Source organism: Sycon ciliatum, chromosome 2 (assembly GCF_964019385.1).
Source record: "Sycon ciliatum chromosome 2, ocSycCili1.1, whole genome shotgun sequence".
Classification (NCBI taxonomy): domain Eukaryota; kingdom Metazoa; phylum Porifera; class Calcarea; order Leucosolenida; family Sycettidae; genus Sycon; species Sycon ciliatum.
In genome coordinates this window covers 4943028-4962671 of record NC_088644.1, presented here as the reverse complement: position 1 = coordinate 4962671, position 19644 = coordinate 4943028, and the positions used below count along the sequence as shown (strand labels likewise).

The 19644-nt window shown below is 52.1% G+C and overlaps 1 protein-coding gene across 3 annotated transcripts in view; it reads right to left on the bottom strand.

Annotated features, from left to right (window-relative positions):
• LOC135808360 (multiple epidermal growth factor-like domains protein 10) overlaps positions 1-19644 on the bottom strand; it is a 54139-nt gene that overhangs the window by 18052 nt on the left and 16443 nt on the right. For all 3 annotated transcript variants that reach the window (XM_065321536.1, XM_065321538.1, XM_065321537.1), the window contains exons 6-7: positions 17391-17595; positions 6582-6712 (exon numbers count right to left, since the gene is read on the bottom strand). In XM_065321536.1, coding sequence (XP_065177608.1) covers positions 6582-6712; positions 17391-17595 — 336 coding nt within the window. The remainder of the gene's footprint in view (positions 1-6581; positions 6713-17390; positions 17596-19644) is intronic.

Below are 19644 nucleotides of genomic sequence, written 5' to 3'. Positions count from 1 at the left end.
GATTTCAGCACTTTTGTCACAACGAGGAGGACAGAAAACCCTCGGGAATTCTTAGACGCTTTGATCGTGGACTCCTGAACCCTCAGGAAGTCTTAGGTGCGTTGATCATGGACTCGTGAAGTGAGGCAGAGCCTGACGATGAAGATATTGATCCGTGGTTTGCCACAACTGACTGCAGCATAGTGGATATGACTGCTGGTCGAAGTGCAGGTGCAGGCGCTAGCACGAGTACATAACCACCCCAAGAGTGTGCAACTCCCACATACCCTGCTGTCCCGACAGAATTTCAAGTTGACATTTACGATGCAATACTCCTTGCACCAGTGATTTACAACATGTGTACGGGTGTCAACGCATCACACGTTTTTCTTTGCAATAATTTGTACAGGATCAGATGGGCTTTGGTGCACCACAGGTTCCGGATTCGTCGGATAATCCGTGCACAGTGCGCATTGCATCATAAAAATAGGGGTGAAACGGTTCCATGTTTTTCATGTTCGGGTACCCTAATGCCAGCATAGTTTCCCACGGTTCGGGTATCGGTTCCATGCACTCTTTTCTCCAGACCGACCAAATGCGTTCGTGACAATTATTTTCAAGTTAGAAAACATTTTTACGAGCAAGAACGAGACATCGGAGAGTCCATGTGCGATGAAGGTACGCTCGTAGTGACCAGGATGGATAGGAGAACCCTTTGGAAGGGCGGTGATCGTAAGGTAATAGCCCGTGAGCCAAAACTCAAAATCACAAGTGCCGTTGCACTCTCCGAGGGACAAATCGCCGCTTACAGTGTTGGTCAAGGACATCACAAAGGATACGTTTTCGCTTGTTGGACGTTCCAGAACCGATCCAGAGACCTTCGTGAGGGCTTCTTTTCTCGACCAAATTCCACCGTGAGAACAAATATTTTTACGCGAGTGGTGAGGTGTGCATCGTATGAGCAAGCGCAAAACACGAGTTCGCGTGGAGTGAGGAAAAATAATTTATTTTTTAGAAGATGACGACGTTGACGACAATATCGACTTGGGATATTGTGATCACTTTATTGAAGTTTATTCCTTTTGTGTACATTGATGTTGTTTTGACAACAATGGAAGAAGAGGAAGACGTTTCTAGTGGCAGCGAGGTGCTGGATGAGGCCGCTGACGGCAACGAAGTGGCAAATGACAGCCCAGCAGAGTAATATTGCTGGAATTTTGTGTCTGTGTCACAGCACCCAATTTAGTAAAAACGAGAAGCCTGCAGTGAGTAATATCGAGACTACAAGTTGGTGTCGCATCGTCAGCGCTGCTCGAGAGAAGGACGACCATATCTGGGCTTTTCTCTGCCAGCACAAGGGCTCAGGGAGGAGTAAATGGTGTGGCTGGTATCATGGAAAGTGCTACACCAATTGCACCCATGTGATAGCAATTGCAAACCTGGAGAAGACCAGTGCCTCTGATTTTGCTTTGTCTATACTTGCTGACAGTGATGTGCATGTAGTAGTGAACCCAGAGCCACATCCTAAGGCCAGTAAGGGGCCACCTACCAGGAGCTTAGCGGTTGATACGAACAACGAATGCCATACCGGTAATTATGAAAGCAGAGCACGGTGTAAACACAACACCGAGAACTGGTCCACCCAGAGTTTCCAGAAGGGAATGTTTTGTTGCAGGCAGCACTGGAGAGGGCAAGACGACAAGTAGCGAGGGCGAAACCAGCGCTGCTGGAGGTCCAAGCCAGAGCACCTGGCTGCTTTGCGGGCAACATACTATACCATTAGCTGTGTATGTGTGTGTGCGCGCGTGTGTGTGTGTGCGCACGTGTGTGTGTGCGCATTTCTGGGTGTGCGTGTGTGTGTGCGTGCGCGTGTTTGTGTGCGCGCGCGCGCGTGCATGTGTGCGAGCGTGCATGTGTGCGCATGTTTGTGTGTGTGCGCGTGCATGTGTGTGTGTGCGCGCGTGCGTGTGCATGCACGTGCATGTGTGTGCGCGCGTGCGCGCGTGTATGTGTGTGTGCGAGCGTGCATGTGTGTGTGTGCGTGCGCGCGTGCATGTGTGTGCTAGGCGTTTTCCTTTATTGGTGACACCACCCCAGGCTACTACTGGTGTTGGGGCACGGTGTTGCCACAGCCACTGCGGCCAGTGCGATCCATGTTTCAGGTTGCTGGTGGGTTTTAGATTCCGCAATTGTCGACAAGGTGTGCGCCGTGTGTGTGTGTGTGCGCCGTGTGTGTGTGTGTGTGTGTGTGTGTGTGTGTGTGTGTGTGTGTGTGTGTGTGTGTGTGTGTGTGTGTGTGTGTGTGTGTGTGTGTGTGTGTGTGTGTGTGTGTGTGTGTGTGTGAAACCCGACAGCATTGGTGTGATGTTGTCCGAAGAGACATCCATCACTTACATCTTGAAGGACATTGGTTCGACACTGCACAGCAGCGAGGAGAGTGGCGCACAGCATTCAGAATTGCTTCACCACCACAGCCGGCCTCCCGTGATCGGATTCAGTGTAGTATTTGTAGTGCTGAAACGATTACGTTTTTTCCTTAGTGGCTTAGCTGATACCATAACGATCGGCTTATCGGCTAAACGATTATTATTGTAACTACAACAGTACATGTACATGCTGTGAATTTCAAAATTTTACGAGTCAAACATCGCCAACGACAGAAAGCGGGTGCATAGATCCGATGTTCCCGCAACAAATCTGTCAGCTGTTCGGACTGACCAGACGAATACAGACAAGACAGAGGCAACTCACTAGTTGCAACCCAAGCGCTGATGGTGCCCTTCGCCGGTGACTTCGCTGACTCCGACGATGAAGTCAGAGAAGCCGGCCAGGGGTGCAGATCGGCGGATTTCGACGGATGAGCTGACGCGCGGCGCACCAACAAGTAACTAGTGGCTTTTCCTGTCTATGCTCAAAATAGGCCCAGACGCCAGGCCTAGCTCGTCGTCGAGCAAACTGGTTCTGGAACCATCGACAGAACGGAAAACATGAAACTGAAGACCACAATACTGTCTTTAGCTCAAGACTACTTGCACGTGGAGGGAACTCCAGCCCCTGCAGCTGGTGTAGACACATACTGAGCAACGAACATGTAGAGCTCACTTTGATGAAGTAGGCAAGGCTGTGAGCGCTGTGGCTCAAAGCGATAGGCCCTAAATCGTACGAGATATTTCGAGCGCCATTGTTTGTTGCGAGCGCTTCGTCTTCGATGAGTCTTGCCTCTTTCCTGTCAGGTTTCCTCCAACAGGACCAAGCACGAAGTAACTGTACTCATCTGCAACCGATCAATGTTCTACTGCGCAAGAAGATTGCATTTTCGCCAAGCCAGTGCCCCGCCAAAGACCATCGCCATATCACTACGTCGGAAAGAGTTCATGATGAGAATTCGCGCGAGCTTGATGAAGAACTATTTCGAAACACAACATAGTCTCTACCTCCGGGATGACAACTATGCGCCGGTCCTGGAAGGGGAGAATGTCTCCAGCGATAAGAACGAAGACGACGGCGATATTTCGGCAACGTGGAGTCAGCGGAGTTCGTCAAGCTCTTCCGCCTCCGCGATTCGGTACATGTGCAGTAGGTGACATGTAGACACGAGCGTGCGGGAACACAGCATACACTGTAGTACTGTTGCGAGAATTTGCGGAAGGAGTCCAAGTCGGGAAATCCATCAGCTCCAAAAGCTACCTGTAGGTGGGCGATGAGACTCCAGCTTCAGACTACAACAGTCAGGACTTGTAAATAGTTGAACTTTGTGAAGCAGCAGATCGAGAAGTAACAGTTAGTTGAAATCGTAGCTGTTGCAGTATGTCGGCGCTATGTAGCTTGTATTTTTTTTACGGAGAGTCGATCGCCACGCGAATGTTTCTCTCCTCACCGAGAGCTTGCTGGCCTCCAAACTCCGTCAGGGTCTGCCTAAGGTACCGAAGGTCCTTTGACTAGCTGCTGGCAGGACTCCATCAAATCCTTTAGCTTCAGCTCGGCAAGCAAAAGTCTCTCTCTCTCCTCCAACAATCTTTTCGGGATTGGTAAGAAAAGTAGTCAGCTCAAAAGACGGCGACGGTGATCACGTCGATGTTTCTCAGATCGCGCTTGTACTCTACTTTACACGTACATCGATGTTGCAAGTGGACAGTCATGTACATATTCGTGTCGTACTCGCAACACTTTCGATGCATGCACGCTTTGTGCGACCCCAAAATGGGGGAAATCCCGCACCGAGCGTAAGTACATGTACCATTCTACTTGTTTAGCCGATAAAATCGAAATAACCGTTCGATCTATTTCTTATCGAGTAAGTAACGAGTAATCGATATAATCGTTTCAGCACTAAGTATTTGTAACATTTCCTTTTCGAAAAGCGGTCTGCCACGCCACAAGTGTACTCAAGAGCGTCGCAAACCTGTAGCAGACCAGTCTGGCAGCAGCCAATGCACCGTATGTCTTCGCTGGTTTCGCAGTCATGGCAGACTAACATAGTCGGATTCGGCAGCTGGTTCATGTGTGTGTGTGCGCCGTGTGTGCGCCGTGTGTGTGTGTGTGTGTGTGTGTGTGTGTGTGTGTGTGTGTGTGTGTGTGCGCGCGCGCGCGTGCCTGGGAGACTGCATAGTCGCATTCGGCAGCTGGTTCATGTGTGTGTGTGCGCACACGCGCGCGCATAAGTGTGTTTGTGCGCGCGTGCCTGGGAGACTGCATAGTCGGATTCGGCAGCTGGTTCATGTGTGTGTGTGTGTGTGCGTTTGTGTAGATTTGGCAGCTGGTTCATGTGTGTGTGTGTGCGAGCGTGCATGCCTATGTTCTGCGGTGGACTGCGACAGCACACATTATGTGCCAAGATGTGCACCTGGTGATTTGCAACTGTGTTAAGTTGAGTTGAAAATGAGCAATGACAGATAGCTTTTGGTGCTGTATGAGTGTGTTAGGAAATCAATAGCCAATTCCAACCTCTTGCATTGGCCGTCAGGTTGGATAGGATCAGCGCGTGCCTTTACAACAATGGTGACGTACTTCCTATTGTACTACCGTAATGTCACATTAGCTTCAGTGTTCATATCATTATAATACTGGAGTATTCTACGTATTCACTACTATTCAGTAATCGAGTGGTTATTACTTTTGAAATATACTTCACTCACCAATTCATTGCTCGCTATTATCTACAAGTTCCAGTCCAGTATGATGAAGTCAAGAGGCGATTTATCCAGCCAAGTAGAGGAACTTGGGATACGAAATCCAAGAGAAATCATGAGGGTTTTCTCAGTTCGGCCATTCACGAATGTACTGAAGTAATTGTTATTCTTCAACGCAAACTGAGTAATATTTGACCTTGAACAGGATGAAAAGAAGTTCATGCTCGGGGCAGTCGTCATTTGCTCCAGAAAGTTACTCACTACAGTCTACTACGCCTATAGGCCTAGGAAGTGGTGAACAAATATGTCGAGAGATATTTAGGACATTCTTGGAAGTCAGCTCTGAACGATTGCATTGTAACTACAAACAGACTCAGTATAGTTACTTTGTTGCATGCAGTTTGCATGCATGATCCCGATTCATAATTCTCAGCGGCAAAAAAATTCGAATCTAGTTTTGTGCACTGGTTTCCGCGTTATGTGCACTCGTGGTATCTGCTCATGGCTTCAAAAAATGAGAATCCGTGAACAAGCGCAAAAAAATCAAGCGAAGAAGGCGAAAATGGCCGCTGCTGTCAGTGAGCAAAGTTGGATGTTTGGCGTCTTCTGTGACCTCCCTGGATCAGTTTCGAACTGTCCAACAAGTGGAAATCGCTTCAGAATACTATCGTGAAGCGGTGTGCTGAAGGACGATTTGTCCCCCTCTGGGTGCAACGGTCGATGCTAAAACGGCCGATTCTGAGATTTGGCTCACGGACTATAAGACGTTTAAAAATCTTGAGTAGACTTGGCGTGTACATGTATTTGTACGAGAACGAGATTTTTCGAGTTTCGGTTCGAAATTTGACGGAACGGGTACCCGATTCTTTTCAGCTGGCAGTTCCAAAACCACTTCCTTACCCGAACCGTTTCACCCATACATGAAAATGAAGTCAACCAAGAAAACCGTTGCCAAGGGAACCGTCGCCTGAAGCACACCGACTTTCTCCGGTCTGTGTGTGCAATTCACCGCCTGGTGAAGGTAAACGTAGTCGTAGGTACACAGGCCAGGCCCAGCAGAACCCGGCCACACCGGTACTACCAACTCACTACGCCGGTGCTCACCACCAGCATCAGAAGATCCCAGCGACGCCGAGCAGATAAAATCCGCAGAAGAAATGCCGCATGTGCATGCCAAAACTGGGCTGCCGCCGTGATGCACGGTTTCACGGTCCAGCCTGTCGCGGAAAGCCAGGGCTCTGCATAGTGCTGTGCTTCACTGTCTGGCCTGCTGCGGAAAGCCAGGGCTCTGCATAGTATGGCGCTTTGCCAGGTATCATAGGCATTGAATATACACAGTGATCCACAATGGGCTGGCAGTTCAATCTGGCAAGCAACTCAAGGAGTCAAAGGAAGTTCCTCATGGCTGTGAAGGGTAGTGTAACCTGCTGGCTTATACAAGTAAACTATCCTGACACGTGACAAAATACTTACTTTATTCCCATAAATCCGTCCGGGCACAGGCAACCGATGCTGTTGTCGCACACACCCCGTGTACAGTTGCACGTGTGCATGCAGTTGTGCCCATATCTCTTGCCAGTGCAGGGCACATCACAGACATGTTGCTAGGCAAACACACACACACACACACACACACACACACACGCACACACAGCATCACAGGACACCCAGTAAGATCAGGTCGTGAATAGCACTTCGTAGATGTGCTGGAGCTAGGTGTCAGGTCGTCGAATGTCTCAATATCCCTGTCCGTGTTGTGCCTTGTTGTCGCACTATCTGACTGTATATTATCTCGTTACCTTGGTGGACTGTTAGTCATAACTAGTAACTTATAGGTCCTTTTCTCTTTACATAATACTATTTGCTCAACATCTGTAGTGTTCACAGATACATATATGGACTGTCACACGCATATATGTACACAGCGCCGTTTGTACTCCTATCCATTTCCATAGGCCGCTTTCCACACCTGTGCTGACAGTCGGTACGCACCGACTCTGTACTCATGCACGCACACCATTACATTCTGTTGGCATCATATTGCGAAGCTTTCCGGAGCTCCGAGTGAGTTGTTGTTTGGAATAAAGTAAGAGACCAACATTACATTGGCGCTGCGAGCCAACGCGTGATCCTCGCCATGTCCCTGCTGCCACTACCGCCTCCGGAGCCATTCCTGATCTACAGCAGTCTCTACGACGCTGCCGCCCGTTTTCCTGCTTGGGAACGGAGTTTCCGACTCTATGTCACAGCAGCCGGCATCTCGGACGACTCTCGCCAGAGAGACACTTTCCAGTATGTGGCTGGCAAGGACATCCAGCAGCTCGTCCCTACATTAGCCGACACTGGCGACGATCTGGACGATCTCCTATCCGCCGTCGCCGAATACTTCCAGTCGAAGCAGAGCCCCAGCATGGCCCGCTTCCACTTCCGTCAGGTCACGCAGCAGCCTGGCGAAACATTCGACACTTTCTATACTCGTTTGCTGGCATCGGCAACGACCTGCAGCTTCGCCGACGATGACCAGAAGAACGTGGCTCTCTGTGATCAAATTGTGGCAGGATGCACGTCCGATCCACTCCGCAGAAAACTGCTAGAGACTGCGGCCCTTGATCTCGACAAGGCGCTCAAGGCCGCCAGAGCATTTGAAGCGTCTGTGGAACAGACGGCGGCGTTCCGGCACACACAAGACTCAGTCAATGCCCTCCGTCATCAGCCGCCGGTCTACAACAGGGCACAGCCGCCTCCTGCTACTGTTTCAGCTCCATCGCATCGACCGATGCAGTCTTCGCCACATCCAGCTGCAAACTTGTACCACCAGCCACCTGCCCCAGTCGCCACTCGCGCTCCAGGCCAGCGGGAATCCAGCACATCGCGCTGCTACCGCTGTGGAGAGTCAGGCCACCGGTCCTGTGATGCTGCACGGGGCCAGCGCTGCCCCAAGTGTGGCAAGTGGGGCCACTTGGCCAAAGCTTGTTTGTCCACACCAAGTACTAGTAGTAGTGGTCCAGCTTCAGTACACATGATGTCAGACCCACTATACTCTTTGTCTCACAACATGGACACCAGCCACACTTCAGCTGATGCTCATCCATACACTGCACCTACTAGTACTAGCCCAGCTGTGGCTCCACAGGACCCAGTTTACCTCCCACAGGCAGCTCATTTCCTCTCTGACTATGAGTATGAGGCATTCACAACTTACTGTGATGATGCTGCGGCCACCAGTGCACACGTCACAGCCACTATCAATGGCACAGCGTTGCCAGTCCTAATCGACTCTGGTGCGTCCACAAACATCATGACGCGAGCCGACCTCATTCGCATTGCACCTGCCGTGCAGATAACACCAGCCGCCGCCAAAATCTACGCCTTTGGCGCGTCTGCTCCCTGCCTCTTGCATGTCAGGTTCACCTGCCCGTGGCGCATGGCCAGCATAGCCTCAGCTGCACATTTGCCATAGTTGACCTCCCACGGTCCGTTACGCTGCTCGGCCGTGACTTAGCCTCTCGCCTCGGCCTGCTGCACATCGGCCCAGCCACTGACCGCGCCTATGCTACCACAGACGCCGCGCCAGATGCGCCCACAGCTGCAACTGCGGCCATTCTGAGCCGCTTCGACTCGCGCTTCCACGGTCTCGGCTGCGTCCAGGACGTCCAGGCCCACATCTACGTCCAGCCCGACACCGCACCAGTGGCCCATCCTCCATCCCGTGTACCTGTCCATCTGCGGGGAAGCCACCATCGAAGAACTACGTCAGCAACAGGACCTCGACATTATCGAGCCTGCTACCGGTTCGACTCCCTGGGTGGCACGAATTGTCGTCGTCCCTAAGTCGCAACCGGGCCAGGTCCGGATCACCCATGACTACCGTGACGTCAATGCCGCTGCCTGGCGTGAGCGCCATCCTATTCCCACTATTGAGGAGATCACTGACACCATGGCTGACGCACAGTGGTTCTCAGAACTCGACCTGAACATGGCATTCCACCAGATCTGTCTACACCCTGAGTCACGTCGCTACACAGTTTTCTCCACTCCTCTGGGTCTCATGCGCTGTAAACGTCTGCCCATGGGCGTATCGTCCGCATCCGAGATCCTACAGCGCACATGGACGCCATTCTCGCTGGTCTCGACGGTGTGAAGAACGTCCACGACAATAGAGAGGTTCCGGGGTACGATTTTCCGTGCCAAAATCCGTATGGGCGCTACGGATTTTTTCCAGGCATGCTCCACACGATTTTTCGGCACAGAGAATCCGTGTGGACTGGCTTTCACACGAACCATGTTTCGTATGGAGATTTTGCGTCATCGGGTGCAGAAAGATTTTTCGCGTACAAATTTGGTACGAGAAACATCGATTTTCCGCGGGAAGTTTTGATTTCAGTACAAATTTTCAAAATAAAAAGGCATAGCGCCGGAAGGTGACGTTGATGTGTATCTATATTCATTACGTAATAGTTGTACTGCATGCACGCACACACACGGATTAGTTGAGTGGGCTTCTTTTTCCTGTTGTTCTTTCTCATGACATGTTTTGTTTCCGTTCCCAAGTCTTCACGAATAAATCGTAACGTATCATGGCGCAGTGAACTTGTTCTTTCCTGTGTCCGTGCCTTGTGTCCGCACCTTGTAGTGTTTGCACGGGCTCAGTTGTTTTTTCCGTGTGAAGTAGTAGTATCCGCGATCGAAACTCTGTCTCAGTTGAATTATTTTAGTAGTGTATTTGTTCGTACTCGTGGACGAGAGTGACTAATCGTAATGGAACAATCACAGGACGATACCGGATTTGACCTGTCCTCCGCGACCGAGCGACAGCAGGAATCTCAAATGGGTGTCCTGATGAAATTTATGGAGCAGCAGATGCGTGCAGCTGAGGCTCGTGATAAGGCGATGCAAGATCTGTTCAAGAATGTTCAGAGCAGGTTGCTATCACCATCGCAGCCTCAGTTCACTCCACAGCCCTCAGCACCAGCTCAGTCCACCTCGCAGACCTCAGCACCACGGCCAGTGAACAGTGTTTCCTGCCCACACTTATTGTCGTCTGCGACGCTGGCTGATTTTCACTCCTTCGTTGAAAGCTGGAGAGATTTTAGTGTTTGCCAGCATTTGGCCAGCCAGGCTCGTGAGGCCAGAGTGGCAACACTCCGTCAGTGTTTCGATGAGGAGCTGCGACGTTATCCGAGAGGATATTATCTGCATACCAGCTTCAGCTGACGTCGACCTGATGCTGGAGCGCATTCAGGCGTATATCAGACGGCAACGTAATCCACTGTTGGACCGCATAGAGTTTTACCAGCGTGTCCAGCAAGCTGGAGAATCATTTGATGCGTTTTACACAGCCCTGTGTGAACTACAAAGTGCATGTGACTTCTTGTCACACAGCCTATGTGGAACGTGTGATGCTCGCTGCTGTGCGCAGTGCAAAGGCCTCGGCCGTACCCTCAAGGAGGAATCTCTGCGCGACCGCGTCGTAATTGGTGTGCGGAACGATGAGACGCGGCACAAGTTACTCGCAACTCATGGTCTCACGCTCGACCAGGCTGTCACCCTCTGTCGGACGGAGGAAGCAGCATACCACACCAAGGCACACATGCCCAGTCCTGGCCTCCAGGCAAGTGCTGCCAAGCAGTCGGCGTACAAGCAACAGAAACGTCACAAGCCAGCTGACTCTGAGCCAAGTGAGACATCAAGTGCGACCAAGTCCACTTGTCCGAATTGTGGTCGCTCTGAGCACACGAAATCTGTATGTCCTGCCAAGGGCAAGAAGTGCAACTCCTGTCATGGCATTGGGCATTTTCAGCGAATGTGCAAGCGCCAGAAACAGCCGAAGACTAGCTCTGCTGCCAAGCTTGGACAGCTGAAGCTACAGCGTGCGTCTCGCGTGGACCGTCGCACAGTACCTGTTTCGACCATGCTGCAAACAGAGGATCAGCCATCCCAACTGTCCTGGACACCAGACACAGGCAGTGACGTTGATGCTATTGGCGAGGAGCACCTCACGCAGATCGGTGGGTTCGTCGAGAGCTTAGATGACGACCACGACTGTGTGCAGGCTGTGACCGGTGAGCCGCTACGCAACCTGGGCAAGATACGTGCGACTCTACGAGTCGGTGAGACGCAGCATGAAACCGTCATCCATGTGTACAAGGGTCTACACGATGCCCTGCTGTCTCATACCTCATTGCGTGCGCTGAAGTTTCTCCCACCTGATTGGCCAGTCCAATTCACCGCTGAACACGAGGGTGCATCTTCACCCAAGATCTGTGCAGCTGTTTCGTCATGCGCTCATCCTAGTGATGCTGAGTTAGCGCGGACACGTGATCAGCTCCTGCAAGAGTTCGCTGACGTTTTCTCGGATTCCGGTCTGAAGCCAATGGAAGGTCCGCCAATGGAAATTGAGCTACAGCATGATTCTAAGCCTTCCTGTGTGTACACTGCTCGACCAATACCGTATGCGTTCCGTGACCAGATCAAGACTCAGCTCGACGGCATGGTCAGCGACGGGATTATTGAACCAGTGACGGAGCCCAGTGAATGGTGCCATCCGATTGTCATAGTAGACAAGAAGGGCAGCACTGAGAAGCGCCTCACAGTTGACTTCAAGCGGCTGAACGACCAAGTCTGTCGTCCCGCGCATCCCGTACATACGGCACGTGACGTTGTCTCTGGAGTTGGCTCTGCTAAGTTCTTTACGAAGCTCGATGCAAGGCACGGCTACTGGCAGATTCCTCTCAGTGACACTGCTCAGGAATTCACCACGTTTATCACCCCGTACGGCAGATATCGTTATCTACGGAACCCGCAGGGTCTAACATCTGCTGGGGATGAGTTCAACCGGCGCACTGATGCTGCGTTCTCTGCCATCCCGCGTCTCGGCAAGGTAGTCGATGATTGCCTAGCGTACGACGACGACTTTCTGTCGCATGTCAGCCACGTGCGCGAGATTCTGCTCTGCGCCAGGGAGCATGGTATCACGTTCAGCCCCGCCAAGTTTGTGTTCGGTACGCAACGTGTCCATTTCTGCGGCTACAATGTCACGCCTGATGGCTGGGTCGTCGACGACGATAAGACGTCCGGTATTCGCCAGTTTCCAGTACCCACCAACAGAACCGATCACCGTTCGCTCCTCGGTCTAGTGAACCAATGTGGTGAGTTCACTCCACATCTAGCCGAGTTGACCAATCCTCTGCGTGGCCTGCTCAAGACCTCCTGTGAGTTCATGTGGGACGCTAGCCACACTGCAGCGTTTGAACGGACACAGGAAGCTCTCTTGTCTCCTTCGGTTCTCGCATTCTATCAAGTTGGTCAAGACCTCCGGCTTGAAACCGATGCATCCGCTCTAAGAGGTCTCGGATTCGTGCTTTGGCAAAAGCAGAATGATCAGTGGCGTATTATTCAGTGTGGATCCCGCTACCTGTCTGATGCTGAAACACGTTATGCTGTCATCGAGTTGGAAATGCTCGCTGTAGTATGGGCCGTGCGCAAATGCCGCATCTACCTGTCTGGTGCGCCATTTGAAGTAGTCACCGACCACAAGCCCCTGATTCCGATCATCAACTCATATTCGTTGGATCAGATCGAGAACCCGCGTCTTCTACGATTACGCCTCAAGCTCCAAGCCTATCAGCTGCAGGCATCTTGGCGAAAAGGTTCTGAAAATGCCTTCGCCGATGCGCTGTCCCGGAATCCTGTTGGCATTCCTTCCACCACTGATGAGCTTGGTGAAGCCCCGTCGCTTCATTGCCGCAGCATTCAGATCTGCATGGTGCACTCGGACACTGAGCCGAATGCAAATCTCAAGGTTGCAGAGCTGCGTGAAGCTGCAGCTGCAGATGCCCCGTACCAGTCATTGATTGAGTGTATCTTGACTGGATTCCCTGATCGCCAGCAGAAGTTGCGTGCGTACTGGAATGGACGTGAGCATCTCTCCGTCGACCATGGCATTGTGTTGAAGGGCAACCGCATTGTTGTTCCTGAATCATTGTGTGCTCAGGTATTGCACAACCTCCACGCTTCACACCAAGGCCTAGTGCGTACTAAGTCTCGTGCGCGTCAGCTTGTATACTGGTCCGGTATCACCAAGGACATTGATACACTCGTTCGTTCTTGTCCTGCTTGCCGCGAACACCAGTCGTCCCAGCCAGCTGAGCCCCTGCTGAACGACCGCACCCCGACACCCCGACGTTTGAATGTGCATCTGCCGATTTGTTCACTTGTCAAGGTCACGACTTCCTTGTGTATGCAGATCGTTTGACCGGTTGGCCCTGTGTCGCGCGTACTGGCCGCACCACCTCATCGCATGACGTGATACTAGCATTCCGTCGCTGGTTCTCTGATGTTGGTGTTCATGCTGTGCTGTGTACAGATGGTGGTCCCCAGTTCTCCTCGCATAAGTTTGCTGAGTTTTGTACGCGCTGGCAGGTAAACCATGTCATGTCCTCTCCCCACTACCCGCAGAGTAATGGGCACGCCGAAGCTGCTGTCAAAGCCATGAAGCGTCTTATCACCAAGACAACCGTGAATGGCAATCTTGACACAGATGACTTCCGCCGAGGGCTACTGGAATGGCGAAACACACCTGGCTCCTCTGGTCAGAGCCCCGCTGAGCTCCTATATGGCCGCTCTCTCCAGTCATTCGTCATTGCACATTGGAAGGAGTTTGATTCATCCTGGCTCTCCAAAGCGACGACACGTGATGAGACTGCCATGCCATCCGACGATGCCGTCACAGACAAGTCGTCAACTCGTCGCTCGTTGCCGCAGCTCCGCCTCGGCACCCACGTGGATGTTCAGCATCCGCGCACCAAGCAGTGGTCTATTCGTGGGGTCATTGTTGCTGTCTGTAATCATCGGGACTACCTAGTGAAGTTGCCGAGTGGTCGCATTTATTGGCGGAACCGCAGATTCCTGCGTCCGTATCGCCCACTTGTGCCTGCACCGCTTGTTGTCCAACCGGCTGCTGCTGACGCCTCTTCCCCGCCGCCGCCGTCCCGCCGCAGCGCACGTCAGCGCAAGCCACCCCAGCGTTTAAACATTGGTTCGCATCATGGACAGTCCTATGATTGACACTCTTGATCACTAATGTCAATTTCTGCTGTCTCTGCTTTGTTGTTTTCATTCTTCATTTTGTTGTTTTCATTCTTCATTTTGTTTTATTTATGATAGATGCTGCTGTCACAGGTTTCGCAACATCTCGAAGGGGCGTGATGTGTATCTATATTCATTACGTAATAGTTGTACTGCATGCACGCACACACACGGATTAGTTGAGTGTGCTTCTTTTTCCTGTTGTTCTTTCTCATGACATGTTTTGTTTCCGTTCCCAAGTCTTCACGAATAAATAGTAACGTATCAGACGTGTTTGCAATCGTACCCTAGGCAATGACGGCAAACACATAAGTTCCGTACTCCGGAACATTTCCCTGCTCGAAAACGGCGTATAAAAAATCAATAGCGCCTCTACGGATTTTGGAACGAAAAGTCGTACTCCGGAACCTCCCTAATATCTTCATCTTTGGTACGAGCGTCGAAGAGCACAACCTACGACTCGTCGCCTGCCTCCAGCGGCTCCAAGATCACAACGTTACACTCAACCGAGCCAAATGTCACATCCTCAAGCCTCGGCTCGAGTTCATGGCTAGCGTCTACTCCGACAAGGGCATCCGTGCCTCTCCCAGCCACCAGCAGTCTGTGGCTGCATTCTCTACGCCATATTGCGTCAGCGACATACAGAGTTTCCTGGGTCTCACCAACTTCCTCCGCCGTTACATTCCTAACATGGCCGATCTCACCACGCCACTCCGCGCTCTCACTAAGAAAGGTACTGTTTGGCGTTGGACTGATGTTGAGCAGCAATCATTTGATGCACTGAAGGAGGCCATCGCCGAAGACCGCATGCTGCAATACTTCGACCGCAAGCGGTACACTTCACTGTATGTCGACGCATCGCCCACCGGCCTCGGCGCAATTCTGTGTAAACGCCAAGACAACGGCCACGATGCACCCGTAGCGTTCGCCAGCCGTGCACTCTCCGATGTCGAGCAACGGTATTCCCAAACTGAACGGGAAGCATTGGGCGTCAAGTTTGGCTGCCTTCGTTTTCACCACTACTTAGCAGGTGATCCACAGTTCACCGTTGTCACCGACCACAAGCCGCTCCTGCAACTCATGGCCGTCGGATCGAGACCTCCGCCACGAATTGAGCGCATGGTCCTCCGCCTGCAGGATCTCAGCTTCCAGCTCCAGTACAAGCCCGGCCCAGAAAACCCGGCCAACGTCCTCAGTCGCAAACCGCAGCCTCATCCCGACTTGCCAAACGTCGACGCACAGGAAGACACTGCGTACATACATGCCCTAGCTACAGCAGCTAAGCCGAATGCGTTGGCTCTGAAGGAGATTGCGGACGCCACCACCACAGACACCACACTGCAAGCCGTCCTTTCCTCTCTGCAAACTGGCCGCTGGGATTCCAACCACACCACGGTCCGCCCGTACTTTGCCCTCCGCCATGAACTGTCTGAGAGTGACGGTCTACTACTCCGCAACGACCGTCTCGTCATTCCCACGGCCCTTCAACGGCGTACCCTGCAGCTGGCACACGCGGGCCACCAAGGTATCGTCCACACCAAGCAAAGGCTCAACAGCAAGGTTTCGTGGCCCAACATGGCTACTGAAGCCGAAGCACTCTGCCGGCAATGTAATCCGTGCCAAGCAACTCTCAACGACACCGCTACGTCCGGAGTCAGTGCCCACACCACCGTCCACCACGCCGTGGCAACGAGTTTTCGTCGATTTGTACGGACCCACGCCGAACGGTCAGCACCTGCTTGCCACTATCGACCAGTTGACTCGCTACCCGGTCATCAACGTGTTCAGCACGACACCCACTACGGCCGGTGTTGTTAAAGCTCTGCGCTCTACATTCTCCATGTTCGGCTTGCCCGAAGAGCTAGTCTCAGACAACGGTCCTCAGTTCCGTTCTTCGGCTTTTGCTGATTTCCTCGCGCAACACGCTATCCAGCACCGCCGCACCCCTCCTTTGTGGCCACAAGCCAACGGAGCAGTCGAGCGCCTCAACCGTACCATTGGCAAAGTTCTGCAAACTACCAAGCTAGCTGGCGAAGACATCAATGTTGCATTAGACCAATGGCTTCTAGCGTACCGCAACACGCCACACCCTGCCACTCACGAGGCACCGGTAACACTCATGTTTGGTCGCCCCATCCGCGACAGCATACCCTGCACTACCCCAACTGCACCAGACTTGCCTTCAGATGCCCACCGTGACCAGCAATTCCGCCAATCCCAGTGCGACGCTGCCAATGCCTACCGCCGGTCAAACGCCCCCATCCTCACTCCTGGTCAGCGCATCTTACGCCGCAATGAGCAGGCACACAACAAGCTCTCACCACAGTGGGATCCCAACCCCTGGACCGTGGACCGGACCTCCGGGTCTACGGTGACGATCTCCAACCCGGCAACTGGCCAAAGATCGACTCGCCATATGTCGTTCGTCAAGCCCGTAATTGTTGTCACGCCGCCAGCCCATCACCCACTACCAGCTGACAGTGCTGCCACCACACTAGCTCCCGGTCCACCTGCCGTCAACACTGGAACCCAGGCAGTACCTCGCCAGCAACCGTCCCGAGCTGCCAAGTCGGCCCACAGCACTGTGACCCCTCTACCGCCCCGATCTGCTGGGACACTCATGCATACCCAGTTCATTTTCTGTTGGGAAAGGAAGGGCTCTAGTTTGCTCTATCTGTCGGACTCTCTTCGTGCATTCTGGTTTATGCCTTTCCCTTACTGTTCGTTCGTTCTTTCCGCCATATCCGAATCTTCTCTTTACTAGTCTTTAGCGATAGAACATTCCTTCTGCGTTGGGAGGGATGTAGTGTTCACACATACATATATGGACTGTCACACGCATATATGTACACAGCGCCGTTTGTACTCCTATCCATTTCCATAGGCCGCTTTCCACACCTGTGCTGACAGTCGGTACGCACCGACTCTGTACTCATGCACGCACACCATTACATTCTGTTGGCATCATATTGCGAAGCTTTCCGGAGCTCCGAGTGAGTTGTTGTTTGGAATAAAGTAAGAGACCAACATTACAACATCCGAGTTTTAATATACTATGGATTGCCATCCTAAACGTATAGTTGCCTTGTCACTTGTTCAGATTGAACGACGTTTTCGTGATTTACATATGAATTGGTTGCAGTGGGTGTGTGCACCCTAAGAAAGAACCTATCACAGTTCCTAACAGTTGCTTACCTGATCTACAGGTCTGGCTGGTGGTCTCGCATCCAGACCTGGTGGACAGAGACAGTGCATCACTCTGTTCTCTATGAGTGATTTGTGTGGACGAGGTACCTCCAGAATACAAGTGACGTGATTGGCACACTTGATGTGGCAGTCTCCCCTGCACTCGGAGTAGCTGCCATACCTGCCATTATGCACATCACAGCGATGTTCACACCTGCACAGTACAGATGTCAAAAGAAGAGTAGATCGTGAACCAGCAATATGCACACACCATTGCAGCACACACCATAACTACAAATCTACAATTCAACCTCTCTTATCGCAGGTACCGCGGGACTCAGAACACAGTACATGTGCGAACACATCTTGTGATGCTGTGAAAATCAATGAAAATAAAACTGGGAGTACACGTATGGCGCAAAAATCAAATGTCACTGCCTGTATTTTTTAGAGGGCGCTGCTGTGAATGGTGTCGGTCCAAGGCAGCCGAGCCACTCCCTTCATCCTATACTCCCAATCAAACTCACGCACGTACGCCAAAATCGGATGAGTGCGCCCTGTCGGAGTCGTGGTGACGCCTGGTACCGTTCAGGTTTCAACAGGTCACATTACAGGACTGCACTTTTGCGTGCATTCATCGAGCACTACACCTGTAGCCATGCATGACTGTATGATTTATGTGTCTGTAGGTCATGTATGGTATCACTCATGCGTGAAATCATGTGATCATCAACCCTGTTTTTCCCGGGCTTGTGCTCCTGTGCACGAGACGTATGCTTCAGATGTATGGCTTTTTTCCCGCTGCACGGCATCTCACGTGCAGAGTTTTTCCGCGTGCAGTGCTCTAGCAGCTTTGGTTTTGTTGTTGTTTTTATTCTCCTTGTGTTGGAAAGAGTTCATGGTGAACAGTGGTTGAATCCAATTCTAAGTTACTTCTCAGTTCTAGCTAGGTTCTTGATAGGTTTTTGCTAGGGCATTGTTAGAGTACATCCAAGATAATCCAAGAGGGAGTTGGTGTTTTGAGAGTGAGAACTCGAACCAGTAAAGTTTGTCTCCATTGTTGAACGTGGGTTCGGAAAGTATCCGCAATCGGTATTACAGTTACGGTACTGATGCAACCTGGTTCCGGGGAATACGGAACATAGTGGTCCTTCGAGCCGGATCACGTCCACGATGGAGAAGCTCAGGCGGAGTCAGCGCACGACGAAAGGCGTCGCAGCGCCAAAACTCGGGTACACAGACACCCAGTCCTACGCTGGTGCTAGTGGTGGAGATGACAGGATGACCGAAAGTAGGAGCCAAGCCGTCACCGCGAATTCAGCTGACAGGCTCAGCGCCAGGATAGCCGTGTTACAAGCGGAACAGGCTGTGGCGGAAAAGCGGCTGGAAATCGCCCGGTTGACGGAGCAGGCGATGTCGGAAGCCGAAGGGACGTTGAGGGAAAGGTCCGTTGAGACCTCCAGCTCTCCTGCGATGCGAGAAGAAGTCTTCCAGGAAGCGGGTGAGTTGCATGAGGCGGTTGCAGCCCAAGATACGTCGCTTATCGACTTTGACGATGATGTAGTTGCACCTAGTTCAGTTGCTGTTCCAACACCAACAGAGTCACACACGGTAGTCGGTGTAGAATCTCAGCCATCAGAAGGAGAGGCTTCCCATAGATCTACGCACGTAACGTCAGAATCAGCAGTAGGTCTACACCATGCAGAGGCCTGTCAGGCTAGCACACCACCACCGGTAGACGTAGTGATAGACGCACATGTAGAGAGGGACTCAGATGTCCAGCATGTCCGTGCATTCACTCCGGCACACAGCTACCACTACCAGGCACCGCCATGCGTAGTCCAAGATCCGATTCATGAACACCTGAATGAACCTCCGTTTCATCAACCAGAACCGCAGGCACAGGCACAGACACAGGTACTTCAAAGAACGATTGAACACACCACTGCTGTTGTAGCCGATGCCACTTACGCTGACTATCTAAGCGAGTCCATTCAGCGGGGAATAGGGCCCGAGCCCTGGGATAGGACATTCGTAGAGCGTCAGCAACTGCCGAGATCCAGTACTGGCAGTAGTCTACGCAGTGTAGAACGTGAGTTCCGGGCCAAGGAAGTTGCGTATCAGCAGCAACTACTACAGCTTCAGACGATGATCGATGAATCCGCGATCGTCGAGAAGCGGCGCCAGCGAGACGCTTACGCACTGCAGACGAACCTAGAGGAAGCTGAGGCGAGTAGGGCAATGGTCGAGCTAGCGTGCGACA